This window comes from Aedes aegypti, chromosome 3 (genome assembly GCF_002204515.2).
Source record: "Aedes aegypti strain LVP_AGWG chromosome 3, AaegL5.0 Primary Assembly, whole genome shotgun sequence".
Classification (NCBI taxonomy): domain Eukaryota; kingdom Metazoa; phylum Arthropoda; class Insecta; order Diptera; family Culicidae; genus Aedes; species Aedes aegypti.
The window spans coordinates 98,380,046-98,403,434 of NC_035109.1; the positions used below are offsets into that span (position 1 = coordinate 98,380,046).

Here is a 23,389-nt window from a genome sequence, read left to right on the forward strand (position 1 = left end):
TGGGATGGTTGGTCCAATAAACTCTAGGGATATTCTGATAACAAATGGACCTCACGATAGGTAATCTATGTTTAATGAGTACGTATCAAAATCTTCGGAAATCGCAAATAACAATATTGTCACATTTTTCATAGACTTCGCCTGAGTTCCTGATAAACCGACTAGACCACTTACATGTCAGTGTCTAACCTAATTTTGTATTACTGCTAAGAGTTTATTGGACCAACCAGCCCATATACAGTGCTGTTCTGAATAATAGCAGCGCATGTCGATTTTCATACAAAATGCTCAACTTTGACATGCTGTAGTTTTGTTCCCTTTCAAGCAATCGAGTTGAAATTTTCTCCACAGAACTACATATATGCCCAATTTTGTAAACACAAAATTTCAAAATTTTCTAAGCCCCTGCCGGAAAATGAGATACTAGGTGAAATTGTTCGAAAAAATAGCAGTTTTAAAAAATTTGAATTTCGGCTTGACATTAAAGTTTTAAATTGTATATCACTTACCATTGGAACAATCTCCTCCTACTTATCAAACCTACATCTAAACCAAAAATGTTGAATTATATTTGTAGAAGAAAATTTTAAAATGAAAAACTGCTATTTTTTCGAAAAATTTCACCTAGTGTCTCACTTTTCGGTAGGGACTCAGAAAAAACTGAAATTTTGTAGTTACAAAATTGATCATATTTGTAGTTCTGTGGAGAAAATTTCAGCTCGATTGCTTGAAAGGGAACAAAACTACAGCATGTCAAAGTTGAGCATTTTGTATGAAAATCGACATGCGCTGCTATTATTCAGAACAGCACTGTAAATATAACAGACACATAAATTTTCCGTAGTCATCGTATCCTTGTTGAAATCAAATGTTACTGGATTGCATTGCTCATTGCTTTATCTAATGGAGCAAAGAATCAAATCCTAATCAAGCTTCTTCTTGAACCTATCCAGCTTTTTACGCTAGCTATAAAACTGTGGAGGGTGATTTGACTAAGACATTTCCTGTCAACCGACTTTATAGTTAGGTCTTAGTAGGCCATGCTCTTCGATTGTTGATTGCAATGTCAAATATTTTCACTGGGTTTGTTTTGCAGCTGTGTTCCTTTTATATTGCAATATTCACCTATTTTATAACCAACTTCTTTCTATTTATTTTAGGCATCGACACGAGAGAAGCGTTTCTGACCTAATTATTGAGGTAAAGAAATTCGAGAGGATGGCATTTTTTACATCGTTATTGGCTCTAATTCTCTGATAAACACAATCAACAAACATAATCCAAACTGGCTCGGCCGTTATATTTTTTATAACCTTCCGTAAACTTTACGGAAGAGGGGATAAACTAAAACTTACATGGATGTTTTCAAAGTGGTCTGAGATGTTCGAATATAGATCTTCGTCCAGGTCTATGTCATTCGTACATGCTGTTACATTTGGGTTTATTCTGCGAGTGGGATGAGAAAACTCGGTCTCGTATAGCGAGGTGGCAATTCCAGACCCAAGTGAAGTGACTCGTCGTGGAGAGTCATTTCACTCGAGTCGTATATTTGTGCTTATTCTGCGCGGCGTGTGAGGTGAGACGAGTCGAATGAGGTGACAATTGTCGACTCGCTCCCATTTGATTAACATTAGTCGTCTCACGTCACTCGAGGTGAGAGCGACTCGTCTCGACTCACACGCCGCGCAGAATAAGCACGATTGTCACGTCGCTACACGAGACCGAGGTTTCTCACCTCACGCCACTCGTAGAATAAATCCATATTTTTTAACCATTGTCGGGAAATTGACATGTTTATCATAGGCCTATCATTTGTAGGAGACAGTCTATCTACTTATTTGATCCACTTGGGTGTTAAAAAAATGCTTCACTCCTTCGTATTTAAAAAAGGCCCAATAAGCGCCGGGGTGGGGGTGTTGGGGGCCTGTTCTTTAGACGAGAATAGCCACGAACTCCATAAATTCATTGAAATGTCGTCCAAGATACGTCTTACAGAACAATCTAAAAAACAATCATTAGTAATTGATCACTGGAGCAATTTGTTTGACACTAAATTCGTTGTAAAGATTGTAACAATAATTCACGTTGTTCAGTTCTCAAAATAACATATCGAGAATAAACAGGCACCAGTCAACGGCTGCTTATCATAAATCTAAAATGGTAAAAAAAAGTATTAAACTGCATTGAACGCAGCTAATCCGGAATAAAACTTTCAGATTTTTGTTACCTGAATAAAGGATTTTTTTGACGTTCGTTTGCATAAACATGAAAATTTTTCAGCGACACAAAGCTTGCTTATATTGAACCATAAAAATATTATAGTGTACACAAGGAACGTCAAAAAGGGGTGATTCAAAGTTTATGACGCTAGTAAAAGCTGGATAATAATTATTATATAATGAACCAGATGTGTGAAATAGAAATAAGTAGTATTCATATGGTGCACATCCTCACGTACTTGCTTAATGAACGTTAATGTGGAGTTCGGAATCGAAGTGAGCAAACGGGAGCCCCACGAAGAAATTGACATTTCACTCTGATGTTACTATAGGAGTGAGTCGTCGAAGTTGTTCCATGCCTACTAGATCGTTTGATGTGCGATTCAATGCTACATTATTCTTATAGGCTTTTGATTGTCGCCCATCAAGCCAAGATCCATAACAATGTTTATTCAGTGCCACACATCCTCCCTCTTCTCCGAAATGAAAATGTTTGAAGTGATTGAAGATTCAACATTTTGTTTAATCCCACATGTTTAATGAAACTTGGTCTGGGATCTTAAAACATCTCTATTCTATAATTCAAAGGTTTCCATGCATGAAAATCGTCATGACTATAAAAAAGGTATTCAAGAATCAAATGTCCTACGTCATCGCGAATGCTTCTAAGAGTTTAGGATATATCTTTCACATAGCTAAAAACTTCACCTTTATATATTGTCTCAAGTCTCTCAATTGTTTACTTGTGCATGCGACTTCGGAATATTTTTCCGCTGTATGGTACACACTCAATCAGAACGGCGTTCAAAATATTGATTGGCTGAATGTCTTTTCCATTCATTAGATCCGGCAAGCTAATTCTACGCTACAACAGTATCTAAGACGAACTAATTTTGGACAAAATATTGCTATTAATGGACTGCAATGCATTTCAATAGCATTTGCGTTTGACTTTCATCTTGCTAAACATACAATCCACAATACTCACTCAAAAATTTGTTTGACTTTACTTGTTTAGTATATACTTTGTTCTATTTTATACTATACTAGTGGTCCCGGCAAACTTTTGTCTTGCCATCAAGTAGGCTGTAGTAAAACACCATGCCATCCCCTATACAAAATGACACATTAGTCTTATCCCGATTTCCTGATTTTTCCGGAGACTTTCTCTAACTTTCTCTTCGCATGAACATGTCGCATCCCTTGTCGAATTCAACAGTAAAAAAGCACGTCAATTTGTGATCTGTTCTCAAGTTATTTCATGACATATAAACACCACTCTATGTTTATTCATATAGATGTAAGATACCATACATCATTGGGTTTACATTTTTTTTATCCTTACATTAAAGACCGCCAGTCGCGCACGCATGTGAGTATTGCTTTTGCTAGGAACAAATATGCGACCACCAGTCGCACTAGCAACATCAATAACACTTGCTAGAAACAAATTTGCGACCACCAGTCGTGATAGGGACCAAATTCAGTACTAGAAGTTGCACCCATTCTGAACCTGACTACTATGTCTCTATTCGTCTCTGATTACATTCTTCAAACGTACAAAAACAAGGCAGCTTAAAATTGGTCTAACAATTGATAGAACAAGATCGAATAATGAGCAAAAGAAAAGTGAACAAAAATGAACGGGATTTGAGCTACGATCTAGCGCATGAGAACAAAGACCGTTACCTCTCGGTCGTGTCACCTAATTTAGGATAGATTGATGTGATGTGATGTGATCGAAAAAAAATTACATTCAATTATTCATACAAAGTTGAAAAAGTCGGCCTATATTACTATTTATTATTTTTGGTTTTAATAAATCGTTTCTGGCTAGCAGTCCAAACGTTGGAGCCAAGAAAATAAATTCGTGAGCCCTTTATAAGACTGCAAGCCAGAAACGATTTATTAAAAGCGAAAAACCCAGTCGAATATCATTAGATATTTTTTTATTGTGTGCTTGCTTGCAAGTTTCATACATTTGGTTTTCGTAGTAGGCATCACAATGCTTGCCGGGTGACAGAAATGAACGCTGTGATCAACAGAACAAGAAAAAAATGCAATTTGGACTTAAGAAAACAGTTGAAAAAAATCAGGACAGGATCTCACTTCATTCCAAGATAGCAAACAATTTACAAGTACCCGTTTTCCAAAACTAATGGAATATTTTTTGCATCACTTTCTTCCACAGGTCGTCCACCACCTACCGTCAACTGGTGGTACAACAACGAAATCGTGAATCACTCGTCGACAATTCTGTCGGAACGGCGAGTCCGAAACACCTTAATCCTGAATCGCCTGGAGCGCAAACATCTGAAGGCCATCTTCACCTGCCAGGCTTCGAACAACAACGTGACCAATCCCATCAGCGCTTCGATACATCTGGACATGAACTGTAAGTCGAGGGGGCAAATTTTCTTATGTGGCGGGGCTGATCCGACAAATGCTATTTTCTTAATTCAAAGGTGAATCATCGGAAGAGGGAGGGGGACTCCAATTACGTTCGATAATGACGTTTCTTCTAAAGTTCGGGAAATTCTGTAACAATTTCGACAGATGATTGCAAATCAAACGCAAACAGAAGTTGATTCGGAAAATCTCTGGCAATAGATTGATTGATGTCGTTTCTGTTCTTTTTTTTCTGGTCCAAAACTTAATGAATCATTTATTGGACAACAAAATTGCCTTAATTATAGCGTTTTATTTCGTAGTGATTCGGATCAGTAGGGGAGAGCTCCTCTATGCGGGTACATGAACATAAGGGTGCGGTTTATTTTTTTTACGAGTAGAGAAATCAGTTTTATACTTAAGAATAATGCTTAAATAGCAACCGAGTTAGAGAACCATAGTAAAAGATGATTTCCATGGCTTGGCTACCTCGATAGTCCCTTGGATCGCATTTGCACTGGTTTTGTGTTCCCGCTTCGAAACCTCTCTTACTCGATGATCCCTTCAATAGCAAGTAATGAAGAGTTTACTGTAACTTGAAAATTCTCCTCAAAGTCTCATTAATTTTGGCTAAAACATTCGAAAAATATGCCGCACCCTAGTGAACTCTCCTACAACCTCATCCACGTGTCCTTGGATCAGAGGAAAAATGGTGACAACGGCAGGGCTTTGCTATTTCAACATCGCGTTCGCCCACAAAAGGGTCCCGGTGCATTTACCAAGCCGGACTCCCTCCATGTCTTCCGTACACTTCCGTTATCCCGGGTACCGTTCGATGCTTGGTTCGGATTCGTCAATTTCGATGAACGACGATGAACAATCAAAATCTAATTAGCCCATTAAAGTAAAAGCTTTCACGAATGGCACTCGGAACGGCGGTTCGCAGCATCAGAGGTTCCGAATTGGGTCACTGACAGCCAGGATAGATAGGAACCTCAACTGGCGCTAGGCAGCATCCATTTATTTCGTAACGCTAAAATTGAAAATGTTTGACCCCCCAACAATGGTTCACATAAACGAAAATTCAATTTTTGCCAATGAACAGCTCGGATTCCGACATGGACATTCGACTACTCATCATTTTTTACGTGTTACAAATTTGATTCGTTCCAACAAATCTGAAGGCTATTCTACTGGTCTTGTTCTACTAGACATTGAAAAAGCATTCGACAGTGTTTGGTATGAAAGCTTGATTGTGATGCTGTTATTTTCCAACATACATTGTTAAAATAATCCAAAGATATATGTCACATCGTACACTTCAGATTAATTATCATAACTACAAGTCCTAAAGACTTCCTATTAAATTCATCCCATTTGTAAGAATATATTAACTTAATCTATTTGGAAGCCACTGATCCATTTTCGTTGAAGCTGTTTCCATGGCCACCCTCTGCCATCACGGTCGACGTTCGTTCGCTCACTCATTCGTCTGTTAATGCTGTTATTGGGCTTTGTTTTCCTTATCGTGAAGAAAAAAAACGCGAGCGAGTAGGATGACTGCCATAGCCAGAGTTCAGTTCAGCAGCTGTACGACGAAAAAAAATCCTTGCTCGCGAAATCGATTTTCTCAATTAAGGTTACGATCGACGCCGGTTGCCGATTTGGCGTGGGTTAACGGTAACGAGCTGAAAGATTCCGTCGGTCGGATCTAGAGCTCTTTTTTAACGTTAAGTTGGGACGTGCAATGTTTGTGGAATAGACCTGTGCACCGATATGACTTTCATCGGCGGTGTTTTCGGTCATCACAAGTATCAACAGTTTCTCAAATTTCTGAATTTCGCTGGAACTTTTCTCCTACCCTTAGAACAGGACTTAATCAATAGCTATTCGCTGTAATCTATACGATGCTATCAAATTTGAGATATAAAAGACTATGTCCTAAATATGACGAGGTCGACAGTCTTATCAAAAATAAAATAAATTCGATCAACCCTTGCTGTTGCCCAAATATTGTTGAACTTATTCCCAGGTGCATCCCCTATAACAAAGAACTGAACATGTATGTCTATCACATTCATATCAAGAGTTATATGATGCCATATTATATAAAAAGGAGAGGTCTCTGTAACTCTTTTAAGTACGTATTCAATCAATCACAAATTCCAGTTGTTGCTAGGACGTGGCCAGAGCAACTCTCGACTATTGAAGCATGCGTCAGTTTTGTCCAACAGCCTATGCTAAGTTCAAAAACTCTTTTTGATAGGATAGTAAATAGGAAAGAGTCAAACCTTATTGAATCGTATCAGACCTCAACACTAACACAATGTTGAAAAACCAACCCTGAGAGAATTGAAAAACATTTGATTTGTTTCAAAATAAGTTAAAGTTAATATTCGAAGCATTAAAAAAATTGCAATTTTTGTGTGTTGATAAAAACGGAATACAGTCATCTCTCCCTAACTCGATTGAAGGGACAATTTGCATCGAGTTAAGGAACATCGAGTTAGAGAGGTATCGACTTACAGAGGGATCAAAGTATGCTAGATTGAAGGGACCGCGCATTTCATCGAGTTAGGGGAAATATCGAGATACAGAATATCGAGTAAGGGAGAGTTAACTGTAATTTGTTGACGAAATCGGAACGTCACAAAATCGGAGCGTGATAAAAACGGAACATACCTGTATTTTAAGAGGAAGATAATCATCATCATTTTACAAATTTTAAAAACCAGTGTTTTGCTCAAAATTGTAGCTGAAAACCTATCATTGCGTTCCACTTGCTATCTGTAAGGTAAATATGGATTTTCATGAGGATTCCTTCAAATTCAAGCGAAAAAACTGGATCTTAGTTTCTAATGATTGCTGATGATTGAATTTTGTTAAGTTCTTTGTAACCTCTTTCGGAAGAATTAGATGCCCATCAAAACACAACGCTTTCTATTTATATCCAATGCCTAGCCCGAGAGCGCTTGTGTTTGGTTGGGCATCTAATTCTTCCGAAAGAGGTGCACTTTGCAAAAAAGGACCACGTGATTATTGAGCTGAAATCGAATTCAGGTTAACTTCTGCGTTCATGAGATCGGGGAGTCGTGAGTTCGATTCTCACTGAGAAGACGTGTAACTTTTTCGCAAATCTTCACATCAATTTGTCCATCTAATCCAATTCCAAATTAAATGTAATGTTGAGCTTTTCGGTAGTTGTTAATGTAGAAGGAGTTGAAACAGACGCTGTTCACGCCGTTTACGATTCTCTGGCCTCGGCTCGCAGTATCATAACTACTGAATCGATTCAATGGGTACTTAATAGTTTTGCTCTTTTAAAATCTCCAGGAGCGGATGGGATTTATCCAGTTCTGCTTCAAAAAGGGATTTGAGTTTATCAAACATGTTACAAGCTACTTGTAAGCAGTTTTGCTACCGGGTACATTCCCAGAGGCTCCATCCCATTACCCCGAACGCCATTACCCCGAACGCCACTACCCCGAATGCCACTACCCCGAATGGGTCACTACCCCGAAAGCCATTACCCCGAATGGGTCATTACCCCGAACGCCACTACCCCGAATGAGCCATTACCTCGAATAGTATGAGATACAGTACCGTATCTTGTTTTGCGTACAAAAATTCGTCTCTAATAAAGGCTGGTAATTAATGGCACGTAAAATTCGCCGGTAAAATGTTCATCATGAATTTATTCTTTCGAAATATCTTGATGGCAACTATATTCTTCTCATTCTTTCTGAGACAGTGCCTGTTTATCTGCTCAGTGGGCACCTTCGCAATTCAAGGGTTCATTCACAAATTTCATTTCGCCAACAATTGCCATTTTGAACACCTACCCACCCCCTCGCACTTTTTTTGTATGGAAATTCTACATATTGTGAATGGGCTGTTACATTTTGAGGACAACCACCCACAAACTTTTTTGCTCCCTTCAGCGTTACGAAATTTGTGAATGGGCTTTAATAAAATAAGCCTTTTATTGACTGAAAGGAATTCGAATCCATAATCCTCAATATGGTGTTGCTTAACAGATGTGTAATCACCGGTATTTGGACTTGTTGGTGGTGTTCATATTTCAATTTTGGTTTTGAACAAATATTTTTCTTTCTTATGAATATAGGTTGTGTCATAGCATCACGTTGTTACAGTGATCATTCACGTCTTAGCTGCAAACATTCCACCAGAAATTTGCCCTTCTTTTTTAAATAGGCTGTTCTTTCACGTTTTTGTTGGATAAGCTAGTCACTAATATTTCCATATAAAACAGCTTTTTATAAAGGAATATATCTTGAAGGCATTCATTAAAGTGATTCCTGCTATAATTCTAATCGGAAATTTTCCCTTTCTTTTATCTTCTTGTATTAAAACAGACAGGTCTCTTTTGGATTTACTCACCACTTTTCTGCCATCATCATTTCTTCATTATCTTGAATCAAAAAAATTTTTTTTTTGTGGTTATCTCACAGGAATTCAAACTAATGATCCCTAAAATCAACAAAAGTTCTTACTGTAGCGTCAATCAGAGGCCGCCTATTTTTCTAATATGTACAAATGTACAAGTGCGATAGTGAACGGTCGTCTATTAAGTTGGTTCTTAGGCGGGTTCCATAGAACAACTTTTGCAGCGACTATCTCAGGGTGAACTTCCATTACCATCGTTTACGAAACAAAATCTTTAAGAAGATCTTAATCTCAATGCCCGAAACCTATAAAATGAGTAAAGGAAGCGGCTACCAACGTCCAATAAGAAACTTTACTACATCCTTATTTTGTACATATTATAGCTATCCTTCTCATAATAAATTCACCCTTCTTTTCGAAATAGGCTGTTCTTCAGAGCATTGCAATGGCTGTGTGAATCTTCCCAAAATTAGAGGACAAAACTTAGTGTGCTGAACAACTAGCGGCTTTTTTATCTTCTAATATTTGAAAAATACATTTTTGAGCCAAGCTCGTGAAATACTCAAAAGGAATCGTACAATTATCTCCCCAATCTCTAACTAGAATATGTCTCAAAATGTTATCCATTCGGGGTAATGGCGTTCGGGGTAATGACCCATTCGGGGTAGTGGCATTCGGGGTAATGACCCATTCGGGGTAATGGCTTTCGGGGTAGTGGCGTTCGGGGTAGTGTCATAGAATCATTCCCAGATCCTGCCGTGATATTACTGTAAATTTTATACCGAAAGGAGGACGTGCGTCTTATGAAGAAGCGAAGAGTTTCAGACCAATCAGTCTGACCTCTTTTCTTCTGAAATGTCTGGAACGCATTATCGATCATCACATCCGTGATGTTTATTTGGCAAACATGCCTCTTCATGTTAATCAAGATGCTTACCAATCTGGAAAGTCCACAGTGATTCTTTTACCCAAAGTTGTATACGATATCGAGAAAGCATTCGCTCAGAAGGAATCCTGCTTGGGTGTTTTCTTGGATATTGAGGGTGCCTTCAATAACGTGTTTTTCGATGCCATATTAGAAACTGCACGATACAATGATTACCAATTGGACTCATCAAATGCTCAGAAACCGACATCTCTTCCCGACATTGCGTCAAGCAGCGATTCGAAAATTGAGTGTATGCGGATGCCCTAAAGAGGGAGTCTTGTCACCACTTTTGTGGAACCTGGTAGCAGATACGCTATTGAGGCAACTCAATAATAGCGGTTTTCCATCTTATAGATTTGCCGACGACTATCTAGCTTTTATAGCCGGTATGTGCTTAATTACTCTGTTCAGCCTGATGCAAAGATGCTCTTCAGGTAGAGAGTTGGTATCGCCAATATGGATTTTCGGTTAACCCGAATAAAACATCTATTGTTCGTTTAACGGAATGACGAAACCGCGATGGATTTCGACTTTTACGTCTTTTTGGCACGGGTGTAGGTCGTTAGGCCGAATGCCGTTAGGCCGAATGTCGTTAAACCGAATGCCGTTAGGCCGAAAGGGTATTTGAAAGACAAAATGATTTTCTAGATTGTATCAAATGTGTCATTTTAATGTAAAATCTGATTTTAACTCTGATGAAGAGCTTTGAAAAACAACTTTTTTTTTAAGAAAAAAATCAATATTGAGATAAAACAGATATCAACTTTTTTGTATGAAAATTTGTTTATTTTTAGTTCTAATTTCTTCATAAGCGCTATGAAGCAAAATTAATATAAGAAAAACTATAATAAAACAACTTTTTTTTCGCGGAACACCCTACGTTGTCTGGGGAAAAATGCTCCAAATCGGTCAAATTGAGAGCATCAGAGAAACTTAAGAGCAAAGTCGATTAAGATTTAATTTTCTACAATTTTATCAAAGACTTAAATGTTAACAAATAAGAAAGTTGATCATATTATATGAGATATTGTGGACCATTCATGTTCTTGACCCCCTTCCCCCCTTGAAGCGTGACGTAATTTGTGCATGACCCCTCAGGATGCTGTCAAAAAATATTTTGTTTATTTTCCCCAATCAGAGTAGGCGTGTTTTTGCGAGTAACATAACTTTAACACTTGTACGAATGGAGATACCGAGTTCCTTCACCCACCAAGTTACCGTTTTTTCTCAAATTCCGAACAGACTCATACTCCGAACACTCTGTTTTTGTATGGCGACTTGGTTGAAATGTTTCGCTGAAATATGTCATCTAATTACAAGGAAATGGCAGTCAATTGCAATTCATTGTTTACGTTTCAAATATATTTTATACCGCGGGAGTAGTGATGATTTTCTAGTTTGAGATCTGTAGAACAAGCTCAGATAAATTTATTTGCGAAATTATTCATTCCAATACGATTTATTCGTGCTGTTCGGAATTTGAATCAAGGTGTTCGGAATATGAGACAGAATGAACACAGTGTTCGGCATTTGAATCAAAATATTGATCTGTACTTTTACGTAAAAAAAAACAATGCTAAACAAGTTTAAATAAACTATTTTATCGGTACACCCAACAGCTAACAGTTAGACTTTGTAAGGAAATTTAAAAATTCATAAATATCAGCTAATTTATGCCAATTAGAAGCATTTGAAGTCACTGTTGGCCTTAAGTGTTCAGAATATGAATCAAAACGGTACGTATGTTTAAAATTTCCAAAAGTATTTCATAGCCTACTTTGTAAGAATTGAAAACATTGGAGTCCGAAAACCAGTTATCTATGGACCATTCTATGTGAACATAGCAAAAGCTATAAATCGATCGATTCAAGAGCTACAAAATAACTTCTTTTGGTGAATTTTCTTGAAATTGAATGGTTGACAATATTGCTAGGGTATGTATACCATAATTCCGACAAATATGAAAGCTCACTATTTTAATTCTATGTAGACCATTCTAATTTTGTATGACATTCAACGAACATTAAATTTGCCTCCATAACTTGATATCTATTTAAAAAAAAAACCTTCTTATTCGTGGAAGCTTGTACTAATTCTTATTTGGAGGTGAATAAATACTTGTAAGGAGTGATGAAAATTGAAAAATATTGAATAAAAAAATATTGATTGTCGTAAATATTTTTGATTTTTTGAGCATATTGAAAACAATTTTAAAATTATAATTACCCAACTAACATTCACTCATTTAAGAAACACTGTTCGGAATCGATCGAGATGAAAACTTCCTTTTTGTAGCAGTCGTTTTACGCTCAGCTCAAACTTAAAATATTTTATTTTAATTACGTAGTCCACCCTAATTGATTTCAAACTTGCAATAAATAGTTCACTCTCTTGCCCTCTTACAACGATGCGGTACTGATTTCGATTACAAGTCCTTCCTGTTATACATAAATTATAATTACTTACGAATAAATCGTTTCGGATAATTACCGATCTCACCTACTTCTTTTTCGTGATATATTCACACAGAAAACTAATTAATTTGCTTCACACAGAAAAACTTATTGATTTGCTCAAACTCCACATCAACTATCTTCCGAGTTTGTTTTTGTTTATTTTTTGTACTTTTCGTTTGACAACACATCATCATCAACGACCTTCCACCACAGTTGACCGGTCGCGCGTATCGCTCGTCTCGGTGACCCTTCTCACTTCTCACTCTCATTGCTGAGCTTGGGGTAGAGCTCGGCGCCGTCAACAAACACCATTACGGCAGTTTTATTCAGCATCATGTTTAATAACATTTTAATAATTTTCATGGCCAACCTTTGTTCAGGCGTTGTTCACACAAATTTGGAGAAATTTTAAAGCATGTCGTCGAATTCCAACTTTATTTTTCAGCTTTTAAAACGTTTTACAAGCATTTAGTTCAGCTTTTATACGACTGGTCCAAAAATAATTAAAAACAAAAAAAATATTTTTCAGGCGCTTCAATTAAAATGTAGTGTACACAATTATCTTGATATGACAACCATATTTAAAAATCGCCTGGATACTGGATTCGAACACGAGACCTTCCAGTCGTCAACGGTATGCCTTGCCATCTGCGCCATCCTAAAATTGATGAATGAATCGTCCAGTGCAAAATATAAACCTTCTTCTTCTTTCTGGCGTTACGTCCCAACTGGGACAAAGCCTGCTTCTCAGCTTAGTGTTCTTATGAGCACTTCCACAGTTATTAACTGAGAGCTTTCTTTGCCGATTGACCATTTTTGCATGTGTATATCGTGTGGCAAGTACGAAGATACTCTATGCCCTGGGAATCGAGAAAATTTCCTATACGAAAAGATCCTCGACCAGCGGGATTCGAACCCACGACCCTCAGCATGGTCATGCTGAATAGCTGCGCGTTTACCGCTACGGCTATCTGGGCCCCTAAACCCTAAACCTCTCATAGCTGAATATTGATCTTGTTTGAGCTTCTATTCGACATCGTCTAATCAACACATGGTACGCTAATCAACAACTCAACAAGCATATTATTCAGCTGCTGTTTAGTGCTGATCCAAGCTGAGTTCAGGCGGCTATTTTCAGCGCACAGTGAGAAAATTTATGTCAATGATGGTCAAAAATAATGTTTATTTACACAATGTGAAATCAGTCTGAAATGATTAAGGTGAATATGCATCGAAGTCAAACCTCAAATTTTCAAGAGCACAAATCTAGAGAACCAGACTAAGCAGCGGTTCGAGCTGAAAACCTAATCGATTGGTCACACGCTGGTGGTGACCAATCGATTGAGTTTTCAGCTTGAACGGATGTTTAGTTTTCTAGATTTATGTACTTGAAAATTTGAGGTTTGGCTTCGATGCATCTTCACCTTAATCTAATTTCATAATAATTTTAAGTTTGTTCAAAACTTCAATTTTAATGATTCATTAACTTAAATTGAAATTCATTTATTTTTTAAATTATATTTGTATTTATTAATTATATTATTGATTTGTATTTTTCATAAACCTATTATGAATATATTTAAATCATTTGAAGTGTTCTGAAGACTATGCGCCTGAATAGAAAAATGTTCGAATATCTTGACGCGTGGGATTTTTTCCAGAAATGACCAAGTAAATCATTTTTCTTAGATCGCACTATTCAGTTGGGAAGAAATGTCATTTTAAATGTAGCTCGCTATAGATATTTATTTAATCAATTCTGTCAAAGCAATGTTCACTTTTCTTGTACGGAACAACATCCCGAGCAGGCGAAAAAAGCTTAGCAATAGCTTATTTCAATATGGATAGCAGAAAGTGATAATAACCTGAGAGATATAATATGTAAAAGATCTGGAAACGATACGAAACGATCTAAAATTAACTACATACAAAAATCAAACAAAATTTTGATGTTGTCTTCAGATCTTTTATGTCAATCAAGTCAATATCACGCTTTGTTTGTCAGTACTTCGCTCCTACTAGGAATACTTAGCTCAAATGTTTGTTTTTCAAAATAATCCTACATTTCTGGAGGCTGACCATGTTTATTTTCTGAATGACTATTCAAAAAGATTTGAGAAAACATAAGTTATAAGCTTTGAAATGCATTCGGAACTCAACACGCATTTCGGATATTTTGTCCATTTTATGAAATTTAGCTATAGTGTGATCGCTTTTACAAGGCTTATTTATTACTGAACAATGTGTTTGTTAATCGTCATTTTGGCCTCTATTGGATCATCTCTGCCCATACTCGCATAACAGTCCCATTTATATAGGGAATCCTATAGAAAATGGGACTGTTATGCGAGTATGGGCAGATCTGTTCTTATAATATACCGAAGCTGAATTAGGATTTTATAAGATACTTATTCAGATCTTATTCATGCTTATGTTAAACATGTGGAAATAGCTGAAGTGCGATGCAAGTAAAACGTTAGTTCGTCTTCTGAATATCCTTTTATACATATACATTTGTTTAGTGGAATATTAGCTTTTTAATTTGGGGAAACATGTCTAGTTCAGCTCATTAGTAAAACAATATTGACTAGTCGAATGAGAATCTATGGAAATGTTTAATAAGTGGCGATTCAACTTTTGTTCATTCTAATGCATAACGTTTAACATTGACCTAAGTTTGTGTTAAAAAAGCACCTTCTCAGCTCTTTATAGAGCAAAATTTTTATTCAGCTGTCATTACCATTATTGAACAATAATTAAACATGCATGCTTGTTTGTGGCTTTGAATTGTTAGTTGGGTAACATACTACCAACAAAATAATATTGCATTCTTATTGAAATGGTCTTAAACGTATTGGAGATATCTAAATTTCTTGCTAATGATTATTTTAGGATTTTTTTGTGTTGGTATATTCTATAACTCGACAATTATATAAATCGATGATCCCTGGAGTATCTAGTTATGGAAATTCGACTGTATTGAAAATCACAAAAAAAGGAAACGGGTGGCACGATGATGTTCGGCTTGATCTGAACTTGATTGGTAGCGGTGGCGGTGGCGCACAGGTCTAGTATAGATGCTGCCAAAGTGGCTTTCAGCGCGCGGTTTTGACACCACCCACTGACTGCCCGCCAATCATCCTGGATGCTGGAAGGAGTTTTCAAATCATTCTTTATAATTTCCAGCAATTTGTGCCATTAATTACACTGGAGCGTCTTAATTACAGCGTGTGAGGTTGAAGTCACGCCCCATTGCTGACACGGGGGATGATGATGGCAACGATGGAAACTAGAAGAAGGAAGTTAGCAAATAACGATCACGATGATGACGACGGGATGGCAAAGAACATAACCGCAGAAAAATCCTGCTCCATGTATTTGATGGCATTTCGGGAGGCGGCAGGCTGTTTTTGGCACATCGGACTAACGTGTGGTGTTTGTGTGCGCGAAGGGGATTTTATTGGCTTTTTATGGGAGCAACTTTTGTGCGATGTATTTGACTCATTTTGACACGGTTGGCTGAATTTGGGTGATGGTTTCTCAGCTGGCTGCCAAGGGAAGGGAGCCGAGCTGCTAATTGGTAGGTTGGGAACTGAAAAATTAACGAATGTCGTCTGGAATATTTCATGAGCAATGAAAAAATACAGGACGCCTCGGAGCTTGTTTAGGACTTATAATAGAATAAAGTTTAAAGTTAGAATAATAGCGATGGTACAATAGAACAATTGGGGTTTGTTATAAAAATATATAAAAAAAATGTTATCAATTTTTAATCAGTGATGCAAATTCGCTAAATAAAACTAGTTCATTTAGATTTTTACTGCATTTGTCATATCCTAGTCCAAATCAGCTTCCTCCCCGTATCGAAAAGTCACAATAATCGAAGAATTATCCCCGGCTACAAAAGTTCCTCCCGACTGGAAAAAGTACAAAACCCAACAAACCAGGAAACAACCAACAAATTCCCATTAAAACTCGCCCCAATTGCTTCCAAAAAAGAACAGTAGCCACCCGCGCGACGGGTTCCGTTGGGCGCCACTCGAACTTTTCGAATATAAAACGGATAATTTATTCATAAACAATAACTTTATAGAAATCCGCTGGCTGTGTGGAAAACTGCGCGTGAGCTGCGTGGATTTCCCGGGCGGACAAAGTATTCCCCCACCCTTTCCCGAGCTGTCTCGTCTAGCGCTTTGAATTTGGTGTCGAACTTCTTCTATTCGATGGGAGGGGCAGTGATGATGGGCTTTCAAGCCAGAGACCGAACCGCGGTAATGTACAAGATGATGACAACGACAAGCTTTAGACGACGAAGATGGTTCTGCGGGATGCTGATTTGATTAATTTCTTCGCTTTGGACCGTCGTCGTCGTCGGCTCGATTGCTTTCACCCTTGGTCCGCGTCGCACAGCAGGATTCAAACCTCGAGGGCGCCTTCAGAAATTGCTTATTCTGCGTTTGCGATGGTCCACCCACGCCCATCAATTGACAATTACATTCAGCTGTTACCGCAGCGTTAAAAGCGAAGCGCGGTCCAAAGACCGAAGAAGGCGAAGAGACGCCACTGGCAATTGAAGGCACTTTCCAGGCAGTCAGTGTGGTCTCTCTGGAGGCGCGAAAAAAAGGGGTGCCGGAGGAAGGCAGTAAAAAGCTTTTAACCGCTATCAAAACTCAATTTCCAGCGCGCACTTTATGTGGGAGGGAGTGACTCTGCCTGTGAACCCGAGAGGATGATAGTTCAACACTTTTGAACCGAATGAAATCAGTTTGTGAGGTGTGGGAAAACCTTTCCGGAAATGACGAAAGAAAGCGCGAGCAATGTAAATTTAATGAATAGAATTTTCTGATGCTGTATCTTGGAGGCGCTTAGTCAATTTCCCGCTTATCTCTCGCACTTCATAACCGCCTACCGACTGTAATTGTAATTTTGGGTCCAACGAGCAAACTGTCTGTCCGCTGTCGATGGTGAAACTTTTCCGAAATATGGAAGATATATGACTTCGACCGGTCAGTTGATGAAGCACTTGAGAAATGGACCGTCATGTCATGGGCATCCCTCTCGTGGATACGACGACGGGACTATCTAAATTCTGTCTATTCGCTGAGGGCTAGATTGGATGTGGGCAGATGTTTGGACTTTATCGGATGGCACACAGCAACAGCAGCAGCGCGATAAATCACCATGACGCCATCATCGTGTATTGCTGGAGACGAGCGAGATTGGGGCTGTCCATGCGGGCAAAGACTACACACAAGCACGCACTACACGGGGTCAACACGTATGACTACGTGTGTGCCCCAAAACGGTAGGTTCTGCTCGGAGGGGACGCAATTTTTGAAGAGCGGCAGGATTGATGATTGATGTGTTTACTGGACCGGACTTGTTGGAATGTCAACAACTCGCACCGGATGGGAGGAAATTAAAGATAAGGTCACAGTTGAGATGGATGCATAGTGAACTTTAACGCCAACTTTCTTCCGAGTTTAGTTCAGTCGAGGGAAGAATAGAAGGTCAAATGATATCAAAACTACGTGTCTATTTAAAGATCGGTAAACAAACTCATTGTTTCTATAGCTCATCTTCTTGAAGCCCAAATTAGGGGTCGAGGGACGCATGAAAAATCATGAATCTTTTTAACTGATCTTCAAGATTTTTTTACAGACAAATAAAAATTTTGTGCAAAAATTTTATCAGAGGTTACTTCAATAATAAACATAAAACAATAGATTCAGTGTTTGAATTTTGATTCGAATAAGCCGATCGAACCATATTCAGAGAGTGTAACAGTTCGTGAAATTCGAAAGTGTATAAATAACAAGGCATTCCTGAACAAGTGTTTTGAGAGATTTTCCCAAATTACCATATGTGAGTTCTTCCAAACTTTTTTCTTTGAGTACCGATAGATATTATTTCAGCAATACTTTTGGGCATTTCTGCAAAAGGAAAGGCATTTCTGCAAAAGGAAAGGTACTTTTCTAGGAAGTCCGCAAGAAATGACTTGATATTTTTATTCAAAGATATTGCCTTAAAACACTCCTTTTTTATCCAGTAGTTATAACAATAACTCCATAATGAACTAATCAAAGTTTACCTCAAAACAAATTTTCAAGGGTTTTATTAAGAAATTCTCTGACAAAACCAATTAACTTAATCATGAATTTCTCTAGATATACCATAAAACCAAAACAACAATATATTTATCCAAAAATTGCTCTAGTATTTCTTCAAAATATTTCTCACTTTTCCTGAATCCTCCAAGCACTCATTTACGGATTCATACAGACATTATTTTAGTGATTACTCCAGAGATTTTTCTAGCAATATGTCCAGGGGTATTTTTCAGAATTCCTTTCATTGATTCTTTCATAAATTCTTCCAAGGATCCCCTTAGAAGTTCCTACAGAAATCCCTCTTGGGGTTTTCAAGTTATTCGATTGGAATTATTTTCCACTTATTCCTTCAGAGATCCCTGCAATTATTCCTCCAGGGGTTCTTTCGGATTGCTCTGCAGGTTTTCCTCCGAGAATGCAAGAGTTTTCTTTAGGGAACCCTTCAGGATTTCTTCTAAGAATTCCATCAAAAAATCCTCCAGGATACCTATGAGAAGTTTCTAAGGAAATACCTAGATTATTTCTCGAAAACTTGCGCAATGTCTGGATAAATTCGTGGAGAGGATTCCTACGAGAGTTTCTCCAGGTGTTTATCCAGGATTTTTCAGAAGAATTCTTGAGCAGATCCGTTAAAAGGTTCCCGATGGAAAACCTAGTGAAACTCTTACGGTATATTCTCCAGAGATTCCCTCCTCCAGTTATTTTTATAGGATATTCCTGGACTGTTCAAGGGATGCCTCTAAATATTCATCCACAGATTACTAGAGAAATTCTTCAGGTGAATATTCCAGGGATTTTTCCAGATTATTTTTCTAGTGATTTTTCAGTAATTTGTCTAAGGACTTTTCTACTTATTCCGTCTGGGATTGCTTCAATAAATACTTCAAGGGTTCATTCGAATACTTCTCTAGAAATTCATTCGGAATTTTCTCCTCAAATTCAAGAATTTTTCTAGGGATTCGTTTATGATTTCCTCCACACATACCATCAGGAGATCTTCCAGGATGTATACAGGAATTCCTGAAGGAATATCTGGATGATTTCTCGAAGAACTACATGGAGGTATTCCTGGGGAATTTCTCTGAGGAATATCTTGCGGAATCCCTGGATGAATCCCTGTTTGAGTCGCTAGAAAGATTCCTTTAAGAATTTCTACGGGAGTTTTTACACGAATTCCTACAGAATTTTCCGGAAGAATCCTTAAGGAAATTCGTAATGAGGTCCCCGAAGGAATTCCTAGTGAATTTTTATTTGTAATCCCTGAAAAAAAAAACTCATGAAAGAATTCTCGGAGGAACCCCTGAAAGAAATCCAGGTGAAATCCCTGAAGATGCTTCTGGAGGAATTCTAACGAAACTTCAAGAAGAATGCTAAGAATAATCCCTGAAAGAACTCTTGGAGGTATTCTCGACGGAACTCCTGGGATAATTCCTAAAAGAACTCGTGGAGGAATCCATAAAGAAAAATCTCTGGAGGAACTCGTTAAGGAATCCTTTAAGGGATACCAGGAGGAGTTGCTGAAAGAACGCTTCAGAGATCTCTAGCAGAACTCCTTTAAGAATCCCTCGGGGAACTCTTGGAGGTATCGCTGGAAAAACTGGAAGAACCTGTAGGAGTGTCTAAAGAAGTAGTTCCTGAAGGAACTCCTGAAAGAAACCCTGAAGGAACTCATGGAAGAATTCCTGAAGGAACTCATGGAAGAACTCCTGGAGGAATCACTGAGAAAACTTCTGACGGAACTTCTGGAGGAACTCCTGGAGGAATTCCTGAAGATAAAGCTGCGGGAATTCCAGGAGAAACTCCTGAAGGAACTTCTGGAGCATTTCCTGAAGGATTTCCCTCTGAGAGAACCCTTAAAAACTCCTGGAAAAATTCGTGAAGCTATGCAGGAGGAATTCCTGAGTATAATCCAGGAGGAGTTCTTGATGGAACTCCTGGAGGAATATTTGGAGTAATAATTGAAGGAATGCCTGGGGGAACTCCTGGAGAAATTTCCGAAGAACCTCCTAGAGGAACTCCTTAACGATCTCCTTGAGAAATTACTGAAGGATGAATTTTTGGAGATACTTCTGGAGGAATTCCTGAAGGAACACTTGGAAAAAATCCTTGAAGAACATCTAAAGGAATTCTTTCAGGTACTCTTTGGGTATTACTGGAGGAATTCTTGGAAATACTCCTGGATGAATTCTGAAAGAAGAATTTCTAAGGGAACTTCTGAAGAAATTCCGTAAGGACACTCTGAAAGAACACCTGGAGGGTATTCCTGAAGGAATGCCTGGAGCAACTCCTGGAAGTATATTTGTTGGAATTCCTAGGGGAATATCTGGAGGAACTCCTGGAGTAATCTCAGGAGAAACTCTTACAAGAATTCATGGAGGATTTCTTGGAGGAATTACTGAAGGAACTCCTGGATGAATTCCTGGAATCAGAAATTTCAGAAATTTCTAATGGAACAGATGGAGGAATTCCTGAAAGTATATTTGGAGGAATTCCTGGAGGAATACCTGGAGTAATCTCAGCAGTAACTCCTTCAGAAATTCTTGGAGGTACTCCTGGAAGTATTACTGAAGGAACTCCTGGATGAATTACTGGAGACACTCCGGGAGGGATTCCTGGAAGAATTCCTGAAGGATTTTCTGAAGGAATTCCTAAATAAACTCCTTGAGGTATTACTGAAAGAAGAGAGAAATGCTCCTGGAGGAGTTTTTGAACGAACACTTGGTAAAATTCCTGAAGAAACTTCTAGAGGTATTCTTAAAGGAAATTCTGAAAGATTTCCAGGAGGAATTCCTGAAGATACTCCTGGAGGATTTTCCTGAAGGGACTCCTGGAGGAACTCCTTAAGAGAGTCCTGAAGAAACTTCTGGAAGAGTTCCTGCAAGAACTCCTGAAGGAGCTTTCAAAATTATGAGGGGTCTTTGTCGGGGATCATTCCGAACAGTTATCGATATGGGAATAGCTATAGGAATTTCTCCAAACATTCAGAATCTTTCAGTGGTTCTCTAATTATTCTACTTTGGAGTTTGTTTCAGGGATTTTTTGCACGATTTTCTCTAAAAATTTCTTCAAAACATCCTACAGAAATATATGCAGAGATTTACTCCAGGAATTCTCACAGTGATTCTACCCAGAATCACTCCAAGGATTCATCAAAGAATTTCTGCAGGGATTCCACCAAGTATTTCTTCAAGGATTCTCCCTGGAGGGTTTCCACAAGATATACTGCAAAATAATTCACCAAATCTTCCTCCACGGGATTCCATCAGGAATTCATTTAGAGACTTCTATTGTAATTTACGAATGGTTCGCCCAGCTCATTCTCCGGGGATTCTTCCCTGAAATCTTCAATAAATTCGTTTATAATTTTTTCCAGCTTTTCCTTCAATAATTCCTCTTGGTTTTCCGTGAAGAAACCCTACGAGGCATTCGTTCCAGGATTTATTCAAGAATTACTTCAACAATCCACCAAAAAATCCTCCGAGGATTTGTAATGATATTTTTCCATAAATTCCTTCCAGTATTTCTTGCAGATTTTTTGCAAGAAATCCACCAAGAATTATCTAAGAGAACCCTCTAGTAACTCCTTCAGGGATTACTTTAAGAGTTCTTCTAAAGATAAATTTAAGAATTTCGTCAGAGAATTCTCTATGAAGTACTCCAGTGATCTTTTTGGCGATTGCTTCAAGAATTGTTTAAGAAATTGCTCCACGAATTTTTCCAGAAATTTCTCAAAAACAATCTTCCAGGTTACTGAAGGGATTCAACCTAGAGGCATTCAGAGAAATGCGTTGTTCAATCCTCTGAGTAAATATCAGTCAAATGCTACATGAATAATCTACTTTGTACAAAAATAATTCGAGAAACTTATGAAATCTCTGCAGGAATAACTGGTGAAATCTTTATGGAGAATTGTGGTTGAATCCCTTGAAAAATTCGTTACGGGATCCTTGGAGAACATCTTGGTGGATTCCTTGGACGATTTTGCCCAGAATGTCTTGAATGAACCTCCGTAGGTTTTTTTATATCCCCGGTAAAATCACCGAAAAATTTTGACGGATGTTCTGAAACAATTTCTAGTGGAATCCCTATAAGAATTTCAGCTGAAATCCTTGGAGTTTATCCTAATGGAAATCTTGAAGAATTACCTAGGTGAGTTCCAGACGAAATCCATGGAAGAATCGCAGGTGGAATCCTTTCAGGATTTAGGTATGGGATTTTTAGTTGGATTCCTTAACGGAATTTTTGAAGGAATTCCTGGTGGAACCACTGAAGGAATTCGTAAAAGAATCTTTAAAGAAATTTATTTTTTGAATCCCAGGAGGAGCTCTCGCTAGAGTTACTGGAGGATGTGCTGGCGGATTCCCTAATTACTAAAAATAACGTAATGAGACATTTCTGGTAAAATCCCTGGAGGAATTCCTGATAACCTCCATGAATCCCTGGAGATATTTTGCAAGAAAATCTTTTGCAAAATCCAGGAGGAATCTCTTAAGGCATTCCCGAATTAATTCATTAAGAAATTTCGAGAAGAATCCCTTGATGAATTCCACGAGAAATCTCTTGAACATTTACAGTGGTGAAATCCAATTAATAAATTCTGGTAAAATCCATGGAGGTATTCTTGATAACTCTCGGGAATCATTGGAGATATTCCAGGAGGAATTCCGAGAGGAACTTGTTAAGGAATTCTGAGATTAATTCCTTGAGAAATCTTGGGAGGTATCCTATGCTTGATTCCGGTGAAATCCCATAAGTAATTCTAGGAGGAATCTCTTAAGGAATTCTGGGAGGACTACCTTGAAGAATTCTTGAAGGAATCTCTTAAAGAGTTCCCTAGAGAAGAACTTCTGATGAAATCCCAGAAGGTGTTCATGATTGAAT

General features: G+C 38.1%; 1 protein-coding gene across 6 annotated transcripts in view; it reads left to right on the forward strand.

Moving 5' to 3' along the window:
* The window catches only part of LOC5576331 (nephrin), a 1,001,823-nt gene that overhangs the window by 696,112 nt on the left and 282,322 nt on the right, over window positions 1–23,389 (forward strand). For all 6 annotated transcript variants that reach the window (XM_021855560.1, XM_021855563.1, XM_021855562.1 and 3 more), the window contains exon 5: window positions 4,411–4,614. In XM_021855560.1, the coding sequence (XP_021711252.1) occupies window positions 4,411–4,614 (204 nt within the window). The remainder of the gene's footprint in view (window positions 1–4,410; window positions 4,615–23,389) is intronic.